At 34.5% G+C, this 17,868-nt stretch overlaps 3 protein-coding genes across 9 annotated transcripts; 2 read left to right on the forward strand and 1 right to left on the reverse strand.

The window, feature by feature from the left end:
- The first annotated feature begins 752 nt into the window (after positions 1-752).
- Positions 753-7,300, forward strand: LOC101211071 (F-box protein FBW2). 7 transcript variants are annotated; one of them, XM_031882162.1, is made up of 3 exons: positions 753-2,019; positions 5,961-6,278; positions 6,511-7,300. In XM_031882162.1, exons 1-3 carry the CDS (start codon positions 938-940, stop codon positions 7,157-7,159), a joined length of 2,049 nt encoding a protein of 682 aa, XP_031738022.1. In that variant the 5' UTR covers positions 753-937; the 3' UTR covers positions 7,160-7,300. The 7 variants fall into 7 exon arrangements, with proteins under 7 accessions (XP_031738022.1, XP_031738023.1, XP_031738024.1 ...); XM_031882163.1 differs by lacking the exon at positions 753-2,019 and adding an exon at positions 4,758-4,783 and having other exon boundaries at positions 6,511-7,210; XM_031882164.1 differs by lacking the exon at positions 753-2,019 and adding an exon at positions 4,758-4,783 and having other exon boundaries at positions 5,964-6,278; positions 6,511-7,210.
- A 1,187-nt stretch (positions 7,301-8,487) lies between these two features.
- Positions 8,488-11,017, forward strand: LOC101210822 (14-3-3-like protein). Its single transcript, XM_004136230.3, has 4 exons — positions 8,488-9,170; positions 9,740-9,862; positions 10,323-10,439; positions 10,568-11,017. Exons 1-4 carry the CDS (start codon positions 8,685-8,687, stop codon positions 10,616-10,618), a joined length of 777 nt encoding a protein of 258 aa, XP_004136278.1. The 5' UTR covers positions 8,488-8,684; the 3' UTR covers positions 10,619-11,017.
- Positions 11,018-12,824: 1,807 nt separating this feature from the next.
- On the reverse strand, positions 12,825-14,556 carry LOC101210580 (VQ motif-containing protein 9). The gene has a single exon (XM_004136229.3). It carries the CDS (start codon positions 14,193-14,195, stop codon positions 13,185-13,187), a length of 1,011 nt encoding a protein of 336 aa, XP_004136277.1. The 5' UTR covers positions 14,196-14,556; the 3' UTR covers positions 12,825-13,184.
- Between the last annotated feature and the right edge of the window lie 3,312 nt (positions 14,557-17,868).

Raw genomic sequence — 17,868 nt, forward strand, 5'->3', positions numbered from 1 at the left:
AGACTCTTCAGGCTCGAGGGTCATATCTATTTCAACACCACAAATGTTATACATCTTTCAAGCAAGAGTTAAACAACGAGCCTTATAAATTGCTCCACACCAATAGACTATGTCGCAAGCAACCATTTCTATGTTTAGTCGAACTAATCATATATTATCATACCATCGTGAGTGCTACTGCTTGTTTTCTCTAGTGACACATTAAAGACATAGAATAGGGTTGGAGGAGCAAAAATGGTATGCCCGAGGTATTTGTGCCATCGATAACTACTCTTTTTTTTTTTTTTAGTTTTAGATTTTAAAAATTAAATTAGTAAACTTCACTTCTAGTTTTCTTTTTTTTTTTCTAATCTTCAAGTCAAAATTTGATAGCCCAGTCCATGTTTGGCCCTAGTATTATGTTCTTGCTCAAGTTAAAACGAAAATTTAGATAACAACAGTCCCCACAAAAGAAGCAGACAAAAGTTGATATAATATTATGCACTCTAAATGTATACTATTATAATACATGGTCGCTTTGTAAAAGAATAGTTTTAAAAAATTTGAAACCTAATTCAAAACCTTGGCTTAAAAAATGGTGAAAGTAAAAAAAAAAAAACTTAGAAAAGAAAATAAACTTGAAAGCAAATAACAAAAGTGTATTATCCAACGGATCATAAAAGTACATAATTTAAAATTTTAAATGAAAATGTGGTTTTCTTAAAGTTAATTTAGCTTTTTTATTTTTTGAAAGTGAATTACATCTTTTATAATTTTGTTCGTTGTTACGAAGCCGCGAGATTGTACCCGAGCTTTTCTTGGGCTTCCGCCATAGCCATAGAGCCCCCGTACTCAAAGATCCGGCGAAGAACCCCCAATTTTCCGACATTCCCCGTTCGTCTCAAACTCCAATTTCATTCTCTCCAAATTATATATCCCCCCAAATTCTTTCCAGAAAATGCAATCCAATGACTCCAAATCCCCAGAATTCCCTATCCCTTCGCCTAATTTCCACGCTCCGACGAATTTCCCGCCACCAACTCATCGTCCCACCCCTTCGCCCAATATTCCGGTCAACAACCGACCTAGTCAGTCCATAATTCTCTTTCCGGTCCCTCAGCCACAAAGGGTTTCTGTCGTCTCTCCCCCTTACCATTTCCAAGCTCCTTCCAAAAGAATCCATTCTCCCGATGATATACGCCAATTCCACGATTCCGATTCCGGAAGAAATTTTCTTGGTTTCATAGTTGCTCTTTCCGAATCAACTCGAGGCCGGAAAATTTCTGATCCTTGCTACCAATCTGAAACCGTTAATTCAATCGTCTCTATTCTTGATTCTCTGATTCAATGGATCGACGATATACCACCGGCGAGTATGGCGTCTCGATATGGAAACCTTTCTTATCGGATATGGCATGCGCGGATGGTGGAAAACAGCGATTCTCTTATGCTTCGATTTCTCCCCGAGGATCTTCATTCAGCCACCGTGGAAATTGTGCTCTATTTCACTGATAGCTTCGGGAATTCGAGCCGAATCGACTATGGTACTGGGCACGAAACGAATTTCGCAGCCTGGTTGTATTGCTTGGCTAAATTGGGGACAATCAAAGAGGAGGATTACCCTGCTGTTGTAGTTAGGGTTTTCGTGAAGTACCTTGATTTAATGAGGAAATTGCAATTGGTTTATTGTTTGGAGCCTGCAGGTTCCCATGGTGTTTGGGGCCTTGATGATTACCATTTCTTGTCGTACGTTTTTGGATCATCACAGTTGATAGACCATAAGTATCTGAAACCTAAATCCATTCACACTCAGGATATACTAGACAATTTCTCGAACGAGTATCTTTATTTCTCGTGTATTTCGTTTATAAAGAAGGTGAAGAAGGGTCCATTTTCAGAGCACTCGCCATTGCTTGATGATATTAGTGGGGTGCCTAATTGGAACAAGGTCAATAGTGGGTTGCTGAAGATGTATAAGGTGGAAGTATTAGAGAAAGTACCCATTATGCAGCATTTTCTCTTTGGATGGCTCATCAAATGGTGTGTATAATAGTTTTTTGTTTCATTTTTGTGTACCAATTAGTTAAATGGCTGTGTCTGTTGCAAGTTTGTGCTCTCCATATGCTCCTCTATAGAAATTTTGTTTTAGGAGGTTTTTATAATGTAGGTCTATAATAATGTGATCTATTTCTTTAGATAATAACAAGCTCAATGCTCTTGCTTGTGAGTTATGCATCTCTCTCTTCAGAAAGAATAAAGTTTATGGTTATAAATAGTAATGCTTCGCTGGTTGGAGCGTTGAGGCTGACTTTATGTTGGCTTTGTATTCATGGGAATTGAAATGGGATTGAACTTGTGTTCTGCTTCAACTTCATGGCTTTGCTCATTAACTCATGCTGATATATGAAAGTAAATAGCTTGAATGGATTAATAATGCCATTCTCTATGGATGGGTTGAATTGAGGGTGGTTTATGTAGGCTAAAGCTACTGCACCTAAGCGATTCAACTTCAAAGAAATCTTTAGGAACCTTATGCAACTCTAATTTCATTGGCACCGGCCACTGTGCATCTGTATTATATTACCAGTTCTAGATTTCTCTGTCATCATATGCCGTAGGTGGGATTATATGTTACAAAAGAGGAAAAACTTTGTTTGGCGAGTTGCTTGGGAAACGTTTCTTTCTCATTTTGTCCCATGACAGGAATCGAGCTGCTCATATTGTAGCTTGTTATGTTGCCGGTTTCTCTCCTTTTTTATTTTTACTTTTCATAATTATTTGGAAGATTCAAGAAAAACATGGTTGTTGGTTAACTGAATGTTATTTTTACTGACCGTTTGTGTTGGTTACCACATTTGTTTCTTTGAGAAAAAAAAAAGTAAGTAAAGACTTTGTTTGGGAGTCCCTCTACTTTCTTGTAGGAACTAACTTTGATTGGTCTAGTTTCCTTGGTTGAACTGGTTAATAGAGTAGTTTCCTACCTTGCAGATATGGCTGCGAGGATCCATCCAGCCATTTAAGTTTCTTTGCAGGTTGTTCCCTTGTAATCTTATCAATGTCTCAAGGCTTCTATTTCTTTTTTTTTTTCTTTAATTTTTTTCATTTTTCCCTCTCATATTCTTCCATGCTCGATTACAGAGAACGGATTGGATATAGTATTAGATCTTCTGTTTTCGCAGTAAACATTATGCTTATAGAAAAAGTTGAATTTGAACAGTAAAGATATAAAAGAGAACTGTTGATGAAGATGAAATGACATTTAGACTTTGGGTTTGCCAAAGCCAAACATCTTTCATAGCCAAGCTCCTCTTGTCTCTTTCCTTTTGACGTTGCATGCCCATGACATCTCCATATAGGAACTTAGATACAGCATCATCAAAGTGGTTGTCATAATTGGTTGACGACACACTCATTTTACACAAGAAGATTCGTTTACTGAAAAATTACCTTCACTTTTTCTTCCTTTTCAGGAACTAGATAGAAGAGCTCGGTGTTAAATTTACAAAGGAATCTTCTCTGATGTATGTAGAAATTTGCTTCTTATTACGAGCTTTCAACATCTGGTTATGAAGAAGAAAGCTTTTTTCCTCCCCTTGGTTTGCTTCTTTTTGTGGGCTTTCTTTTCTTGTTTCCAAAATTAGGCCCAATCAAGGAGAGGAGGGGGATCCATGGTTTCACGAGTGTGAAGCATTATTATTTAATATTCTATAGAAGTCGTATAAAATGTCACGTCGCTGGGCTCAGGAAAATAATGGAATAAAAAGGACCTGCCTTGTCTGTTTCCTTCTCCTTTTTTTTCCTGAATAAAGTATAGAGAAGAGAACCAAACGGACGGTTTATAACAGTGCTTCAAAGGAAGGATGAACTGGGGTGTGGATGAGGCTGATGAATGGTGATAAGGCTGTGGAATGTAATAAATTATGAACTAAATTTGTGTCTTGTCCTTTGGTTTACTTAGTACCATAATTCAGTGTGATTAGGGAAACATACTTGTCTTTTTATGTGCATTTGAGTATCTGAAATTTTGTACCATAAATTTCTCAGAAGTTTCTAATTTCAAGCAATTTTTCACTCTTCATGCCTTTTGTCATAATCCTCCGTTTCATACTGTTGCCTTTTTACCTCTTTTCTCCTCTCAAGCTTTATCTTCTCATTCAATTATTGATATGTCAATAAATTCCCTTCCACTTACATCTTACCTTTTGGTAAATGACTTCTCTTTTATTATTATTATTATTTACAAAAGCAGGATTACGCATTATTGGATGTGAAATCAGGACTAATTTTGGATTCAACTGTTGGTAGAGTGGAAAGGATAAGAAAAGGGCACTGTTTTCTTGTTTTACTGGGGTTAAATTATAAAATTGCTCTGTTTATTAGGAAATTTTAGATATTAAATAGATTTACTTTAAAGTTTCAAAACTTGTAATTTTATCCTGTTCTCTTTTCCAAGTTGTTTGAAATAAGTCAAGTCAAGTCAAATAGGGTAACCAAGAAGATTTGAACTTTCAAATTACCAGCGTTGAAAAGTAGTCCTACGCATTAATTTACAAGTTTTACTGCTTTTCCGGTTCCACCTCCTTCCTCTCCAATCCTTGTCACCGACACCTGTACGTTTCCCTTAGTTGGAACTTGAAACTTGAAACTTCTTCCTCCGTTTCCTTCTCTCTCCATCTCATATACAGTAAGTAACAGAGTGGTTATTTACTGGCTTTACTGCTCCAGTCACCTCAGTATTAAAAAAAAAAGTCTCAGAAGGAAAAGGAAAGAAAAGTTAATATTTTCTGATATCGATGCCATGCCAGTAAATTTCAAGCATCTCGTTTACTTGTTATTGTTTTTGTAATAATTGTTTGTTAGTTTGTTACGCATCTCCTCCTTTTCTTTTCTACGAATCAGATGATACTGAAGGGGAGGGAAGAGAGGAGAGGTTAGAAAAAAGAAAAGGAGGAAAAACTAAAATAACAGTTGTGTCATTTTTTGCGTCTTCCTCACAACTATGCAAACACACACATATCCCGTTTGAGCATCTTTTTTTTTTTTTTAAACCCCATACATACGATTACGTCTCTTTCTCAGTTTCTCTCTTCTCTTACACTTATTGGGTTTTCACCTTTTTTAATTTTTTTTGCTTCTCTGCTGCGTACTTACTTGCATTCAAGCTCTGGTTAGGTGGGTAGATAGCTTTCCCTCTTCTCCTTTCGGCTTTTGCTTTGTGTTTCTGTTCTCTGCCGTTTAAGCCGGTGAGTGTTTTTTTTTTTTTTTTCTCTCCCTCCTTTTGTTTCTGCATCTTCCATCTCTCACTCGATTTCAATATGGGGGAAGAAAAAGTTCTCATTTTTGTTAGAAATTAACAGTAGTAACCACTTAGCTCCACTTGGGTAGCTTCTTTTTTAGATTTAAATTATGGGTTTTGTGTTCTTCTAGCTATTTTGTGTCTCATACTTCGGAGATTTACATTTGCTGAGTCATATACCTCTGATTTCTGGGGTTTCAGCCACTGAAAACTTTGGGTTTCTTTTCTTTAAAAATATATATATTTTTTCCTTCACTTGTGATGTTTTGTATCTTATTTTTAAATATTTTGGCTCAAGTTCTGGTGTCACTTACCTTTTTTTTCCACTTTTGAGGTAGTTGATCTGTGTGTATGCTAGTCCTTGTCTTTACATAGTTCCCTTGGTTTATGGCGTAGATTTTATTTTAGGTCTGAAAATTTATGCTTTCAATGTTTGAATATCTTGGGGAGTTTCTGTTTAATTTGGATCTCAAGTAAACCCTTCGCCTCTTGGCGATTTCTTAAGTTTCTGATAGTTCGTTTTGATGTCTTATACGTCAAATTTGGGTGTGTAATTTGCTCTCTGGTTTACCCCAAATGTTGCACAAAAGGGGGGTTTCTTTTTTCTCACACGAGCTAATGAGTGCCTTACGGCAGCGATGAACTGTTTAATTGACTTGTGATTTCTGATTTCTGGTTTCTTTAGTAGACTAGAGATGGCAGAGGGAAATGATCTGAGGCACTGGGATGAGTTAATACCGGATGCTTTGGGACTAATCTTCAGTAAACTTTCACTCCAAGAGAAACTGACTGTTATTCCCAGGGTCTGCAAATCATGGGCCAAAGCAGTTCTTGGACCTTATTGCTGGCAAGAGATTGACATTGAAGAATGGAGTAGTCAAAGGCAACTTGACAACGTCGATCGAATGCTTCAAATGCTGATAAATCGAAGTGGAGGGTCACTTCGCAAGCTCTGCGTTACTGGTCTTCATAACAGCAGCATTTTCTTCTCCATCGCTGATCAGTAAGAAATTAAATTTTTGTGGATATGAGTTAAATTGAATTTTAATGCCATGACGCATTTTTTGCCTTAACAAATATAATATAATATATATATATATTTACGTACTTGCTATGAACAAGATTTGGTATAACTGCTCATGAAGGCCTTGGGTTGGTGCTGACTGTGGATTTGGTTTGTTAAAATGGACTATTTTGTGATGTTGGTGTTTTGTTTGTGTATTGCTTTTTTCAAGTGCTGGTTCTCTTCAAACATTGCGACTACCAAGGAGCAATATAAGCGATGCTGTAGCAGAACAAATTGCCGGAAGGCTTTGTGCAGTTACTTTTTTGGATCTAAGCTATTGTGATAAAATCAGTGCCTGTGGTTTAGAGTCCATAGGAAAGAATTGCAAAGCTTTAGTTGGAATGTGTCGTAACTTGCATCCCCTACATACAGCAGGTATATCCTCCCCGGACGATGAAGCTTATACTATTGCAGCCACAATGCCAAAACTCAAGCACCTTGAAATGGCTTATCACCCTCTAAGCACTAAAAGCTTACTCACAATTCTTTCAAGCTGCCCCGATCTCGAGTTCCTCGATTTGAGAGGCTGTGGGGATGTAAGGTTGGATGACAAATTTCTTGCAGAGAAATTCCCTAAACTAAGGGTGTTGGGACCTCTCGTTAGGGACGTGTACGAGAGAAACGAATGGGACGAAGGCTCAGACTACTCATACATATCAGAAGACTTGGCATGGGACTTTTCTGCAGGTTACTTTGACGATGCTGGTAGTTTCGACGACCAATGGGACGATGAAGGCAGACTGGAAGGACTTGAGTTGAGATTTTATGAAGGAGTAGATGAAGATAATGAAGCTTTTGGTTGGCCTCCTTCCCCTTAAACTATAATGTTTCTGAGTTTGTGAAATTGTTTGCTCTTTTTCTTCCTCCTCCTTGGTATCAACTCGATGCTTTTATAACTTATGTGGACTTGTAAATTCTCTTACTAGAAATTGAAGTGTGAGTTTCTTTCTTCTTCTTTCTTTTCTTATAGTTTATGGATGAAAATTCTTAGTTTGTGAGTCTGCCTATATCAAAGTCTAGTGGTGAAAATTTTCGAGGGGAAAAGAAAGTTGAAAAATGGGTGATTGTGATATCCTCGAAAAAGAATTCATGTTCAGTTTGGAAAGACTTAATCCAAAAATTAAATTGTTTTTTAGTAACTTTTAAATTTTAAATATTGTGATTCTTTATTTAGTTATGTTTTAATCCTAATTCGTTCCTTTTTTCAAAAAAAAAAGAAAAGAAAATGGTGTATACGTCTAATATATAAATCTCAAATTTGAGTTATAATTTAATGTTGGATTATTAAACAACTTTTTGATTTGAAAAATGCACAAACTTACCATATATCCAATCTAAAGTTTATAGTTTTATTAGACCATAAAACGGATTCGAATATATAATAGGTAAATAAAGTATCATTTTAGTGTAAATTTGTGAACTACATGAAACTTTTGAAATTCAATTGAAAGAGTAAATAATAATAAAAAGAAAGGGGTAAGTGGGAAGTGGTGGCATGGAGAATTAGGAAAAGGGAAAGGGGAATGTGTGTATGGTTTGTAAGTTTGTGGATTAGAGAAATTTTATAATATAATTAAGTAATAAAAAATTAAAGGGAAGAGGGGCAGTCACGTGAAGGCACGTGAGGTCGATCCTTGGGATCTTGTAGTCTTGTACCCTACCCGATGTCTCCCTCCCACACTTCCCTCGGTACTAGTGTTCCCACGTGTTCCCACTTGCTATTTTCTTATTCTAAATTCTCATTTTTCTTTTCCCTGATTCCAAATTCCACATCTTCCATTTCATTACATTTCCCTCTACGTAGTAATTGGATTCTCATCTTTGTTTCTATGGATTACATCATGTCAAGAAGTTTTACCATAGGCTTGGGCCAGGTTGGTTTAGCTTCGGCCCCAACGTGTGAGAAAATGGGCCTGTTTGAAAAGACAGGCCGGATAGAGAGCGAAGTACTAATACAAAGCCCACCCACATTAGGCCCATTGGCCCAGAGAATTAAAAAAGGGGAGAAAAACCCGTGCGTGCCAGCTAGTTTAGTACATGTCAGGCTGGCAAAAACCGTAGATTTCTAAAAAGAAAAAAAGAAAAAGAAAGGAAAAGGCTGTCAAAACAATAGAGGGCATAGTTTTGAACATCTCTTAACCATCCATCTCAATCCAACGCTTCACATTCAATCCATCTAATCTTCCTCCTCAACGCAATTATCGCTCCACTATCAAGAAACCAAAATTTTCCCCAACTCCTCTTCTCATCATCCTCTCCCTCTCTATTTTCCATTCCGCCATTTCCAAACTCTTTACTTACAGATCTAATCCTTCCTCTCTCTCTCTCTCTCTCTCTCTGGCAATGGCGGTCACCTCTTCCCCTCGCGAGGAGTATGTTTACATGGCTAAGCTTGCCGAGCAAGCTGAGCGTTACGAGGAGATGGTCGAGTTTATGGAGAAGGTTTCCGCCGCTGCAGATGACGAGGAACTCACCGTTGAGGAGCGGAATCTTCTTTCTGTTGCTTACAAGAATGTTATTGGAGCACGTAGAGCTTCTTGGAGGATTATTTCCTCCATTGAACAGAAAGAAGAGAGCCGAGGGAATGATGATCATGTCTCTGTCATCCGTGGTTACAGATCCAAGATCGAGACTGAGCTTTCTAACATTTGTGATGGCATCCTTAAACTTCTTGACTCTCGTCTCATTTCCTCTGCTGCTTCTGGTGATTCCAAGGTTTTTTATCTTAAGATGAAGGGCGATTATCATAGATACCTTGCTGAATTTAAGACCGGAGCTGAAAGGAAGGAAGCTGCCGAAAGTACTCTCACTGCTTATAAATCTGCTCAGGTTTGATTCCTTCCTTTCTTGTTTATGATCCACCTACCGTAATCACTTTGTTTCTTAGCTATCTTGTACTCATTCTCTCATTCTTTAGGTCTTTCATTTTCATCTCGTTTATTAAGCCGAGAAAAAAAACTGTTTAGATCTTTAGATACTCTATCAAACTACATGTGTTTATGAGAAGCTGTTGTCTGATTTCAGAAGTAACAAATCCGGAAAACTAGACTTGCATAGTTTTTCGCTCGCCCTTCGTTTTTCTTTTGACGATTATCTTCTGATACTTTCTTTTTCGGTCAAACTATATCGTTTCTTGTAAAATCAATGGTTTGGGAAAGTGATTTCAATATGCATCAAATTCATTGGATCCAAATTCTTGGAAAGACCTTAATAGGAAAATATAAACTGTTTTTCTCCTTCATATTGGGGATTCTTTGCAATTAATGCGAGTTGCTTTTCTCTGATGTTCGAGCAGTGAAGTAAATCATGATTGCATTGACCGTATGCGTACTCGGCTACGAGTAGCTCTGTTAATAATTTAAAGTTATTGTTCTAATGAACTGTAACTACATTTGTAGGATATTGCAAATTCTGAACTTGCTCCTACTCACCCTATACGACTTGGGCTGGCTTTGAACTTCTCAGTGTTCTATTATGAGATTCTGAATTCCCCTGATCGCGCTTGCAGCCTTGCTAAACAGGTTACTCGAATACATTGATCCCCTTATAATATTATGAGATTCCGAATTCCCCTGATCGTGCTTGAAGCTGGTGAATGAGTAATTTTTTATTCTGTTTCAATATTTGCAACCTACAATTTGGTTTAACTTTGTGTAAACCAACCAATACTGAACTGACCATGTCATGAAAATAAATCAAGCTTTATAAAACCATGTCAAGATGATCGATCATAACCAACCCATTTGGTCATATTTGAAATCTAGTTGATAAAAATCAACTGTAAAACTGAGCTATTTTGGATTGGTCAATTTGCTCTGTTTATTAAGTTTTTTTCTCGTTGGTTTTAATTTGCACCCTTTACTTGAGCTGTCTGTTTCCTGTTCAGCTGTCTGGAATGTCACTGTCCTTATCCACTTATCCCTAAGTTGTAGTCCATAGAACATTTCAATTCATTTACCATTCTGCTTCTATACCAATCAGGCTTTCGATGAAGCAATTGCTGAGTTGGATACACTGGGCGAGGAATCATACAAAGATAGCACTTTGATCATGCAACTTCTTCGTGACAACCTCACCCTATGGACTTCAGACATGCAGGTAATGAGATCAAAGGTTGCTTCATGTTCTAGATCGTCAATGACCGTCTGCATTTGTGCCGACTTATCTCTTGCCACGATATATTTGCCTAATATTGTATAAATTTTTCTAATGATGGTTCTTTACAGGACGATGGAGATGAGATTAAAGAAGCAGCTCCCAAACGTGATGATGAATAGTAGTGAGCATATTGATTCTCGCAAGTGCAGGATTCAACTTCTCCTTTACATGTTTTATTCTGGAGGAGTGCTTGTTTGGAAATTTCGCTTTTCTATTGTTATCTAGGTACTTCTTAGCCTTTTATCATCACCACACTCTGGAAAGGAAAAACAAAAAACAAAAAAAAACAAAAAAACACCCTTGTGTGTCTTCCCCCCACCAGTCTGTTTTTCTTTTTTGACCATCAATTCCATGTCCCTGAACTGCCTTATTTTTCTCGAATATAAATTCTACATATTATCAAGCATCATGTAATTGATCTACCTTTCGTCGTTCGTCTCTTACAAGAGACGATAACAGATGATCCTTCTCAAGTAATTATATAAAACTCTCTTTGATGTCTGATTCGAATCCTGTTACATGTGGTGTTGGCTATTTTCCACTGCCAAACAATAAGAAGAAAAGAAAAAATTGTAGATTATTCTTAATGCACAAGATGTGGTTTAGCATTATCTTGTTTGATTGATATGTCACATATTTGTGGATTTGGTGGTCCTGACTCCCTTAATGGCTACTTTGAATTGGGCACATGTAGTTGTAAGGCTTATATTGATGATTGGTGAATGAATGGTGAGATGAAAAAAGAAAAAAAATTGGCTCTATCTGTCTGCCTTAGTATTGAATTTCTGCAGGCCTCTGAAGGCTTTCTTTTCACTGCTTTGTTGGTATCTACAAATCAAGGTATGTTTGAAAACCCTTGTTTTGACTGGGACTATTTTAACTTTTACTTTCGTCATTCTCAAAATTATACCGGACATGGATTGGTTAACCCTTTACCCCCTTTCTTGGCTTAATTAAATATACCACTAAATATGTGTTTATATATATGTATATATGAAAGAAGATTGTTTTGAGCTCTTACTGTCTTTTTCACTCATTTCCCAATAAGGGTATGTTTGAAATGCACACTAATTGTGGTCAAGAATGAAACAGTAGATGTCCTCTTCCATGGCGATCCATTTCGTCTCTACCAACACATCCCTATCTCCCACTCACCCTGAAGTCAAAGAAATCGGTACGTTGACCAATTCCAATAAATCCAAACATTTTTAAAACGAAACTATTAGTCTCCTCAATGCCTTTGAAGTATAGGTTTCAAACGTCTTTTTACCCTAATGCTTTCACAATAACAAAACTTCAATCGTGCCAATTTGTTAGTTTCATAGTTTGAAGTTATATCAATAAATTCTATCAAAATCGAGATTAAATAAAATGTATATATATATGTGTGCAGAGGCAAAGTTAAAAACATATAATTAGGTGAAAGGAAAAGCTATTCTAAGCTATAAATAATGTATATAGCTTTATTCAAACTTTAGGGACTTCGGTCTTCGTGGAATAAAATTTGTAGTTTAACCTAATATTAAAATGAGAGACAAAAGAACATCAATGATTGCAAATCCCACCTTTTTAAGTTCACAAGAATGGGCATTTGAAGCTAATTTCTATTGCTGCAAAAACCCAGCTTTATGGATCTAAAACACAGACACAAACAGACCTCCTTATCATCTTTTCTTTTTGCTAATTTTGATAAAGCTGAATTCATTACACCAACTAATTAAAGGCATTTTTGCTTCCCACTAATAAACTAAAGCAGAATCTTGAAAACGAACGATACTCACTCCAAACTTACCCTAATCTCAATTAGCAACAGCATCTCACACCTTCAAACCATGTAGCGAACATTATTCGTTACAAACTCCATCAACTATTCTATCAACCCAGTAAAGAGCTTCGTTTTAAGGTAAAATAAACAGTACAGCCTTATCATAAAGGTATTCAAGCAGAGTTGTTGAAGGAAAAGAAAACCCATCTACAAATTGAGGGAAACAAGTATCACTCTCAAATCAAAACAAGTTTGAATGACGAAAGGGTCATTATACAAGTAAACGGGTCAAAAAGCAAGTAGCTCACCATGGGAAAGAAATTCACAACACCAAGACAAATTGCTGGACTTTGATAGCACGTGATAGCACGTGACAAGCTTTTTACACCTCCCCCTTCCAAAGTTAACACTACAACTACTGAACATCGTTTGAGACTATGCATAAAATACTATGATTCCATTTAAGAATTTTTTTTCTCAGTAGTGAGGTTCTCATAAGAACAAACAGCTACCAAAACACAAGAAAAAATGTATTTTTTTTGTCTAAACAGATCATAAAGTTTAAGGGACTAATTCAAAAGGTCTTTGCTATAAGAGAATGAACAAAGTCTTGTGAGACTGATAAACAAAGCTTGAGCTCAAAAAAAGAAATGTAATCTATGGAATATGAATGTTGTAATGTAACCCAACCCACCAAACTGAAAGAACAAAAGAAAAAGGATCTTCTAACAGATTTACAGAACAAACTTCAGTTTCTGAATCAGTTGTGAAAATTCATTCCTATTTCACTAACTGATGATCCAATTTAAATTTTAACCCTTCACTTCGACATGTATACAAAATAATCTTAAAAAACATGTGAGAAACTACAAAGATTAATGAATTTGTGATCTTCAACTTACCATATGATTATGAATAACTCACAGATTTCTCCACCTGGGGCTGGGCACTGGCACAGTTGGTGACAATGGAAACTGGGGATATCCTAACGGACCAGCGGATGGCGAAAACAACAAGCTTGGGGACAGCAATGGGTATGCTGATCTTGGTGAATTCATACACCCGAATGGGAGAGGTGAAGAGGGCATCGGCAATTGAGAGTCTGAAGTAATTGCAGCCGATGAAGGTGGCGGAGGAATGGTTCCTGGTGCCATGGCCGGTGGTGGAAGGTGTTGCTGTGAAGTTAAGTTGTTCCAACGAGGTGAAACCAGAGGAGCTAAAGGTGAGAATCCCGAGAATTGCTTCTGACTAGAATCGAGAGTTGAAAATGAGGTGTGAAGATATCTCATATAAGCCGAAACGGGTGATTCAGCAGGCGCGTGGACGGCTGGTAACGGAGGCAGAGGCGAAAGTGGCGGCGCAACGGGCCGTCCAAAATTGTTAGCCGATGAAAGGGAATTTCTAGGGTTCAGACCAGGCGGTGGTTGTTGTTGCTGCTGTGGCAACGGAACACCGCTATTTAGCATCGGGGGAGGACGATTACTAACGTTTGCAAGTGGAGGTGGTCGGATTCGTTGAAGGCGAGAGCTCTGAGGCTTGGGTGGATGAATCGGCGGCGGATTCGAAAACCGCTCGTGCGCCGGCGACCCAGTAAGCTTCTGAACCACATCCCGGAAATCATTTTTGTTGATATTGTAAACCGGTGGCTGATGGTGCTGCGGTGGCTGTTGGGTTTGAGCTTGCACACCCAATTCTGGCGGCGGTGGTGGCGGCTGCGGCGGTTGAGGAAGACTCTGATTCTGATTAAAACTAGGATTAGATTGACTAGAAGAATCAAACCCAGGCTTCTTAACAAAACTAGGCTTGGAAATTTTGTGGGAAAGCTTGTTTAGATGCCTGAGATATTGGTCCCTGCCTGTAGAGGCCGTACTTCCGCCATTATTAGCGGCGGAGGAATCCCCAGTCAGAGAAGATTGGCAGCTTTTCTCCATTTTTCATACAAAAAAAAACAAAACCCAGATGGCCAGACCTCCTGTTCTTGATATAAAAAAAAAAACACAATTACAGATCTAATCTAATCTAGTCTAATCCAATCAACCTCTCTCTCTTAGGTTGCTAGAACAGAACAGCTGAAAATCTCCTTCGTGTTCTTTTTCCTCGGAGACCCAGAAGAAAAGAGAATCGAAAAATTAAAGAAAAATATTCAAAAAAATGAGATGAAAAAGATATAGTTGAGAGTGAAGAGATGGAGGATCTGTACAAAAAACTTCATTGCAGAAAGAGAGAGAAAGAAAAGAAGTGGAGCCTCAGCGTTCTTACTCTTATCCCATTGCCTTTCCCCACATCACCAATAATTCTTATTATATCAATCTTTAATTTTCTTTTTCTTCTTTGTATTATTTTTAAAAATTAAATTTAAATTTTGGATCTTTTTTTTCAAATTTAAAATAACATTTTAGTCCTCACATCTTTGTATTTATTTTATTTTACGTTTTTCTTTTACTTTCAATAAATTTTTTATTAACTCACCAAAAAAAGATCATAACAACTTTATTCAAAGAAAAAAAGTTCTCATAGCCAAAAAAAAAAAAAAAAAGTCATTTTAAATAAATTTCAAATAAAAAATTAACTTAATCCAAACCATAATTGATATAACATTCTTTCTTTATAAATTTGAGATTAGACCTTACATTCTCGTTATATCCGAAAAAAAAAGATTCTTAACTAAATTTTGTAATAAATACGAAAAAATTGCTATAAATAACATAAAAAAATAAAAACTATTTACAAAATACAAAAGTCTTAAACAAATTCAATATTTTCTTATATTTTTAAAAAATGCCTCCATATATATATATATTACTAATATAAAAATAAAATTTCACAAAAATAAAGAGTAGCTTAGAAGATAATATAATTAGAACAACAAAAGTAAAAAGTAGAGAAATAAAATGGTATATTTGAATTAATGTAATTAAGTTTAAAAGTAAATATATATAATATATAAAGAGAGAGATGGAAATGAAGAATCGTAAACCTCATTAGATAAGCATTAAGTTAAGGAATATGTAACGTGTCTCATTTTATACTAATCTTTTTCTATTATATATATTTATTATTATTGGTTGCTTAACCAAATTTTAATTTATGGCTTCCAAAAACATCATTCCATTTCCACCACATCAACTATTATATTTTAAAAACTTCACTATAAGACAAATATACATACATACATATATAATTAATTAACATTATTCTCTCTCTCTAACTCAATCTTATCTCATATCACTATATAATTTCAATCTTTCTTCTTCATGCTTTTTAATTCATCTACTCTTTCTTTCTTTACATAGTGAACCAAATTCGGTTCAATCATGCCAATACTTTTCCTATTTTAAAATAAATTTTGTCAATTTCCACCTCATATTTACTAAATATAGCAAACGTTTAGTTTATTTATTTTGATATATTTAAAAGTATTATGATAGGATTGATTGAAATGATATATAAAAAGATAGAGAATTAGAAATATAAAGAGGAATGAATTAAATATTCCTCTAAAAGAAGGAGAGAATTAATTACACATTTATGAGATTGAAAATATTATTTTAAATAAATTTAACAAAAACTTTAAAAAAATATTTTATAAATATAATAAATATTGATTTGCGTTGCTATTATTATTATTATTATTATTTTGTAATAAAATAAAAAAGAGATTATGTTTTTAGAAAATATAAAAGGGTAAGGGGTAAAGTGGTAATAAAGAAAGAAAGGAAAAGTGGTGAAAGAGAAGTGTTGTTGGTCAAAGAAACAATAGAGAAAGGGAAAGAGAGTTTGTTGTCACCAAATTTCGTTCCTCTTAACAAATTATATCATTAAAGAATCTTTTCGACTTCCCCTTTCTTATTTCTTATTTTCCCTTTCTCTTTTCTTCTTTTATTGCTTCCCTTTAAATTCCTTTTTTTAAAAAAATTATTATTATTATTACTTATCTTTTAAAAGTTTTTATATTTGTTTTTTACTAATGGTTTCGATAAAGATTGAACCTCCGACTTTATGAATTGTGGAAAAAAAAAAGTCTTTATTGGTTTAAAAAGGAAAGAAAACGAGAATATGTTATCCATTTTTATTTCTATCCTCGTCTATTCTTTTATAAAGTAATTATATATATGGATACACGTATAAACAAACGTATGAAAAATTTGATATGTCAAATAAGTGTTGCTTTGTATCTGGTTCTATTTTTGTTATTCTAATTTGTAGTTTTTGTAGTGGGTGCCTCGAGTTTGGCATATTTTATGATTCGTTGAGGTTTTTTTTTCTTCCTTCAAATTCTTTCCTTTTGAGGGTTTTGTGATTTATTGTTGAAATATTTATCTACAATTTTGTAGGATTTATTTTAGGGGACATGTAAAAATGATAAAGTTGACAAGATATTTACAAAGTAGAGCAAAATTTCATATTTTATCAATGATAGACATTTTGTTTTTTTACTATACTCAAATTATATATATATCAATGATAGCAAAATTTCACATGTAGTTGTAAAGTGGTAATAGAGCTCAAATTTTGTTTTTTTTTTTTTTTTGTAAATATTTTAGTTTATTTTACTATATTTGTGATTATATTTTATTATACTCAATTTGAAAAGAAAAAAAAAAGAGCGGATAGTCGGAAAATTAAGTTTTTGACAAAAAAAGAACAAAATTAGTTTTAAGTTCGAATTTGTTTATTATATTTTGTGGTATAAGAGATTTATAGAATAAATTAGTAAGATTTATTGTTATTTATTAATATAATTAATACGATCAATTTATAGTCTAGTTATCAAATATAGAAGCTATATTATCCGTTAAAGTTAAAAGGGACCATTTTCGAAAATTCAACACCAAAAAAAAAAAAAAAAAGGATATTTTGATAATTAGTTTATTCTTTTGTTACTTTTAAATGGCCATTTAATTCACCATCTAAATTATTTTATTTAAATAGTTTTTTAAAATGTCTATATTTCCAATCTTCTATTTTCTATAACCATAATTTAACTTGAAAGTTTTATGAAAATAATTGTTTTAATAATAATTTGTTTTCTTTCTTTTTTGTTTTTAATCAAGTCTCTATATAATATTTTTGCTTCAACTTTTTTTCGTAGATAAAAAACCAAGTTAATATTTAAAAACTAAAAAATTTAGCATTCAATAAGTTGTTTTTGTTTTTTAAATTTAGCTCGGATTTCAACGAAAATATTTCAAAATGATCTAAAATCATAAATATGATTTGTTTTAAAAAAGAAAAAAGAAATGCTTACCAAGCCGGTTAGTTTTCGTTGTTATAACTTTATTTTATTATGTTATAATTTAGTTAACTAATGCAAAAAAAACAAACACAATTCAATTTATATATATATAATTTGAGTATAGTTAGACTAAATTTCCTTTTAAAATAATTAATTTGAAACATATTCAAAATGATTCTGAGTTTGAAACTTTAGGATTTTGAGGAATTTCAATTCATACCAAATTTAAAAAATTTGTGTTGGTTTCTAAAATGATTTAAAATATTGTTTTTACCTAAAGAATTTACTAACCAAAGCGCTCGAATTTGGTAGTATTTCATATGATTCAAAATTAAATTACATGATTACTTTTCTTCTTTAGGTTAGAT

Source organism: Cucumis sativus, chromosome 3, assembly GCF_000004075.3.
Source record: "Cucumis sativus cultivar 9930 chromosome 3, Cucumber_9930_V3, whole genome shotgun sequence".
Lineage (NCBI taxonomy): Eukaryota > Viridiplantae > Streptophyta > Magnoliopsida > Cucurbitales > Cucurbitaceae > Cucumis > Cucumis sativus.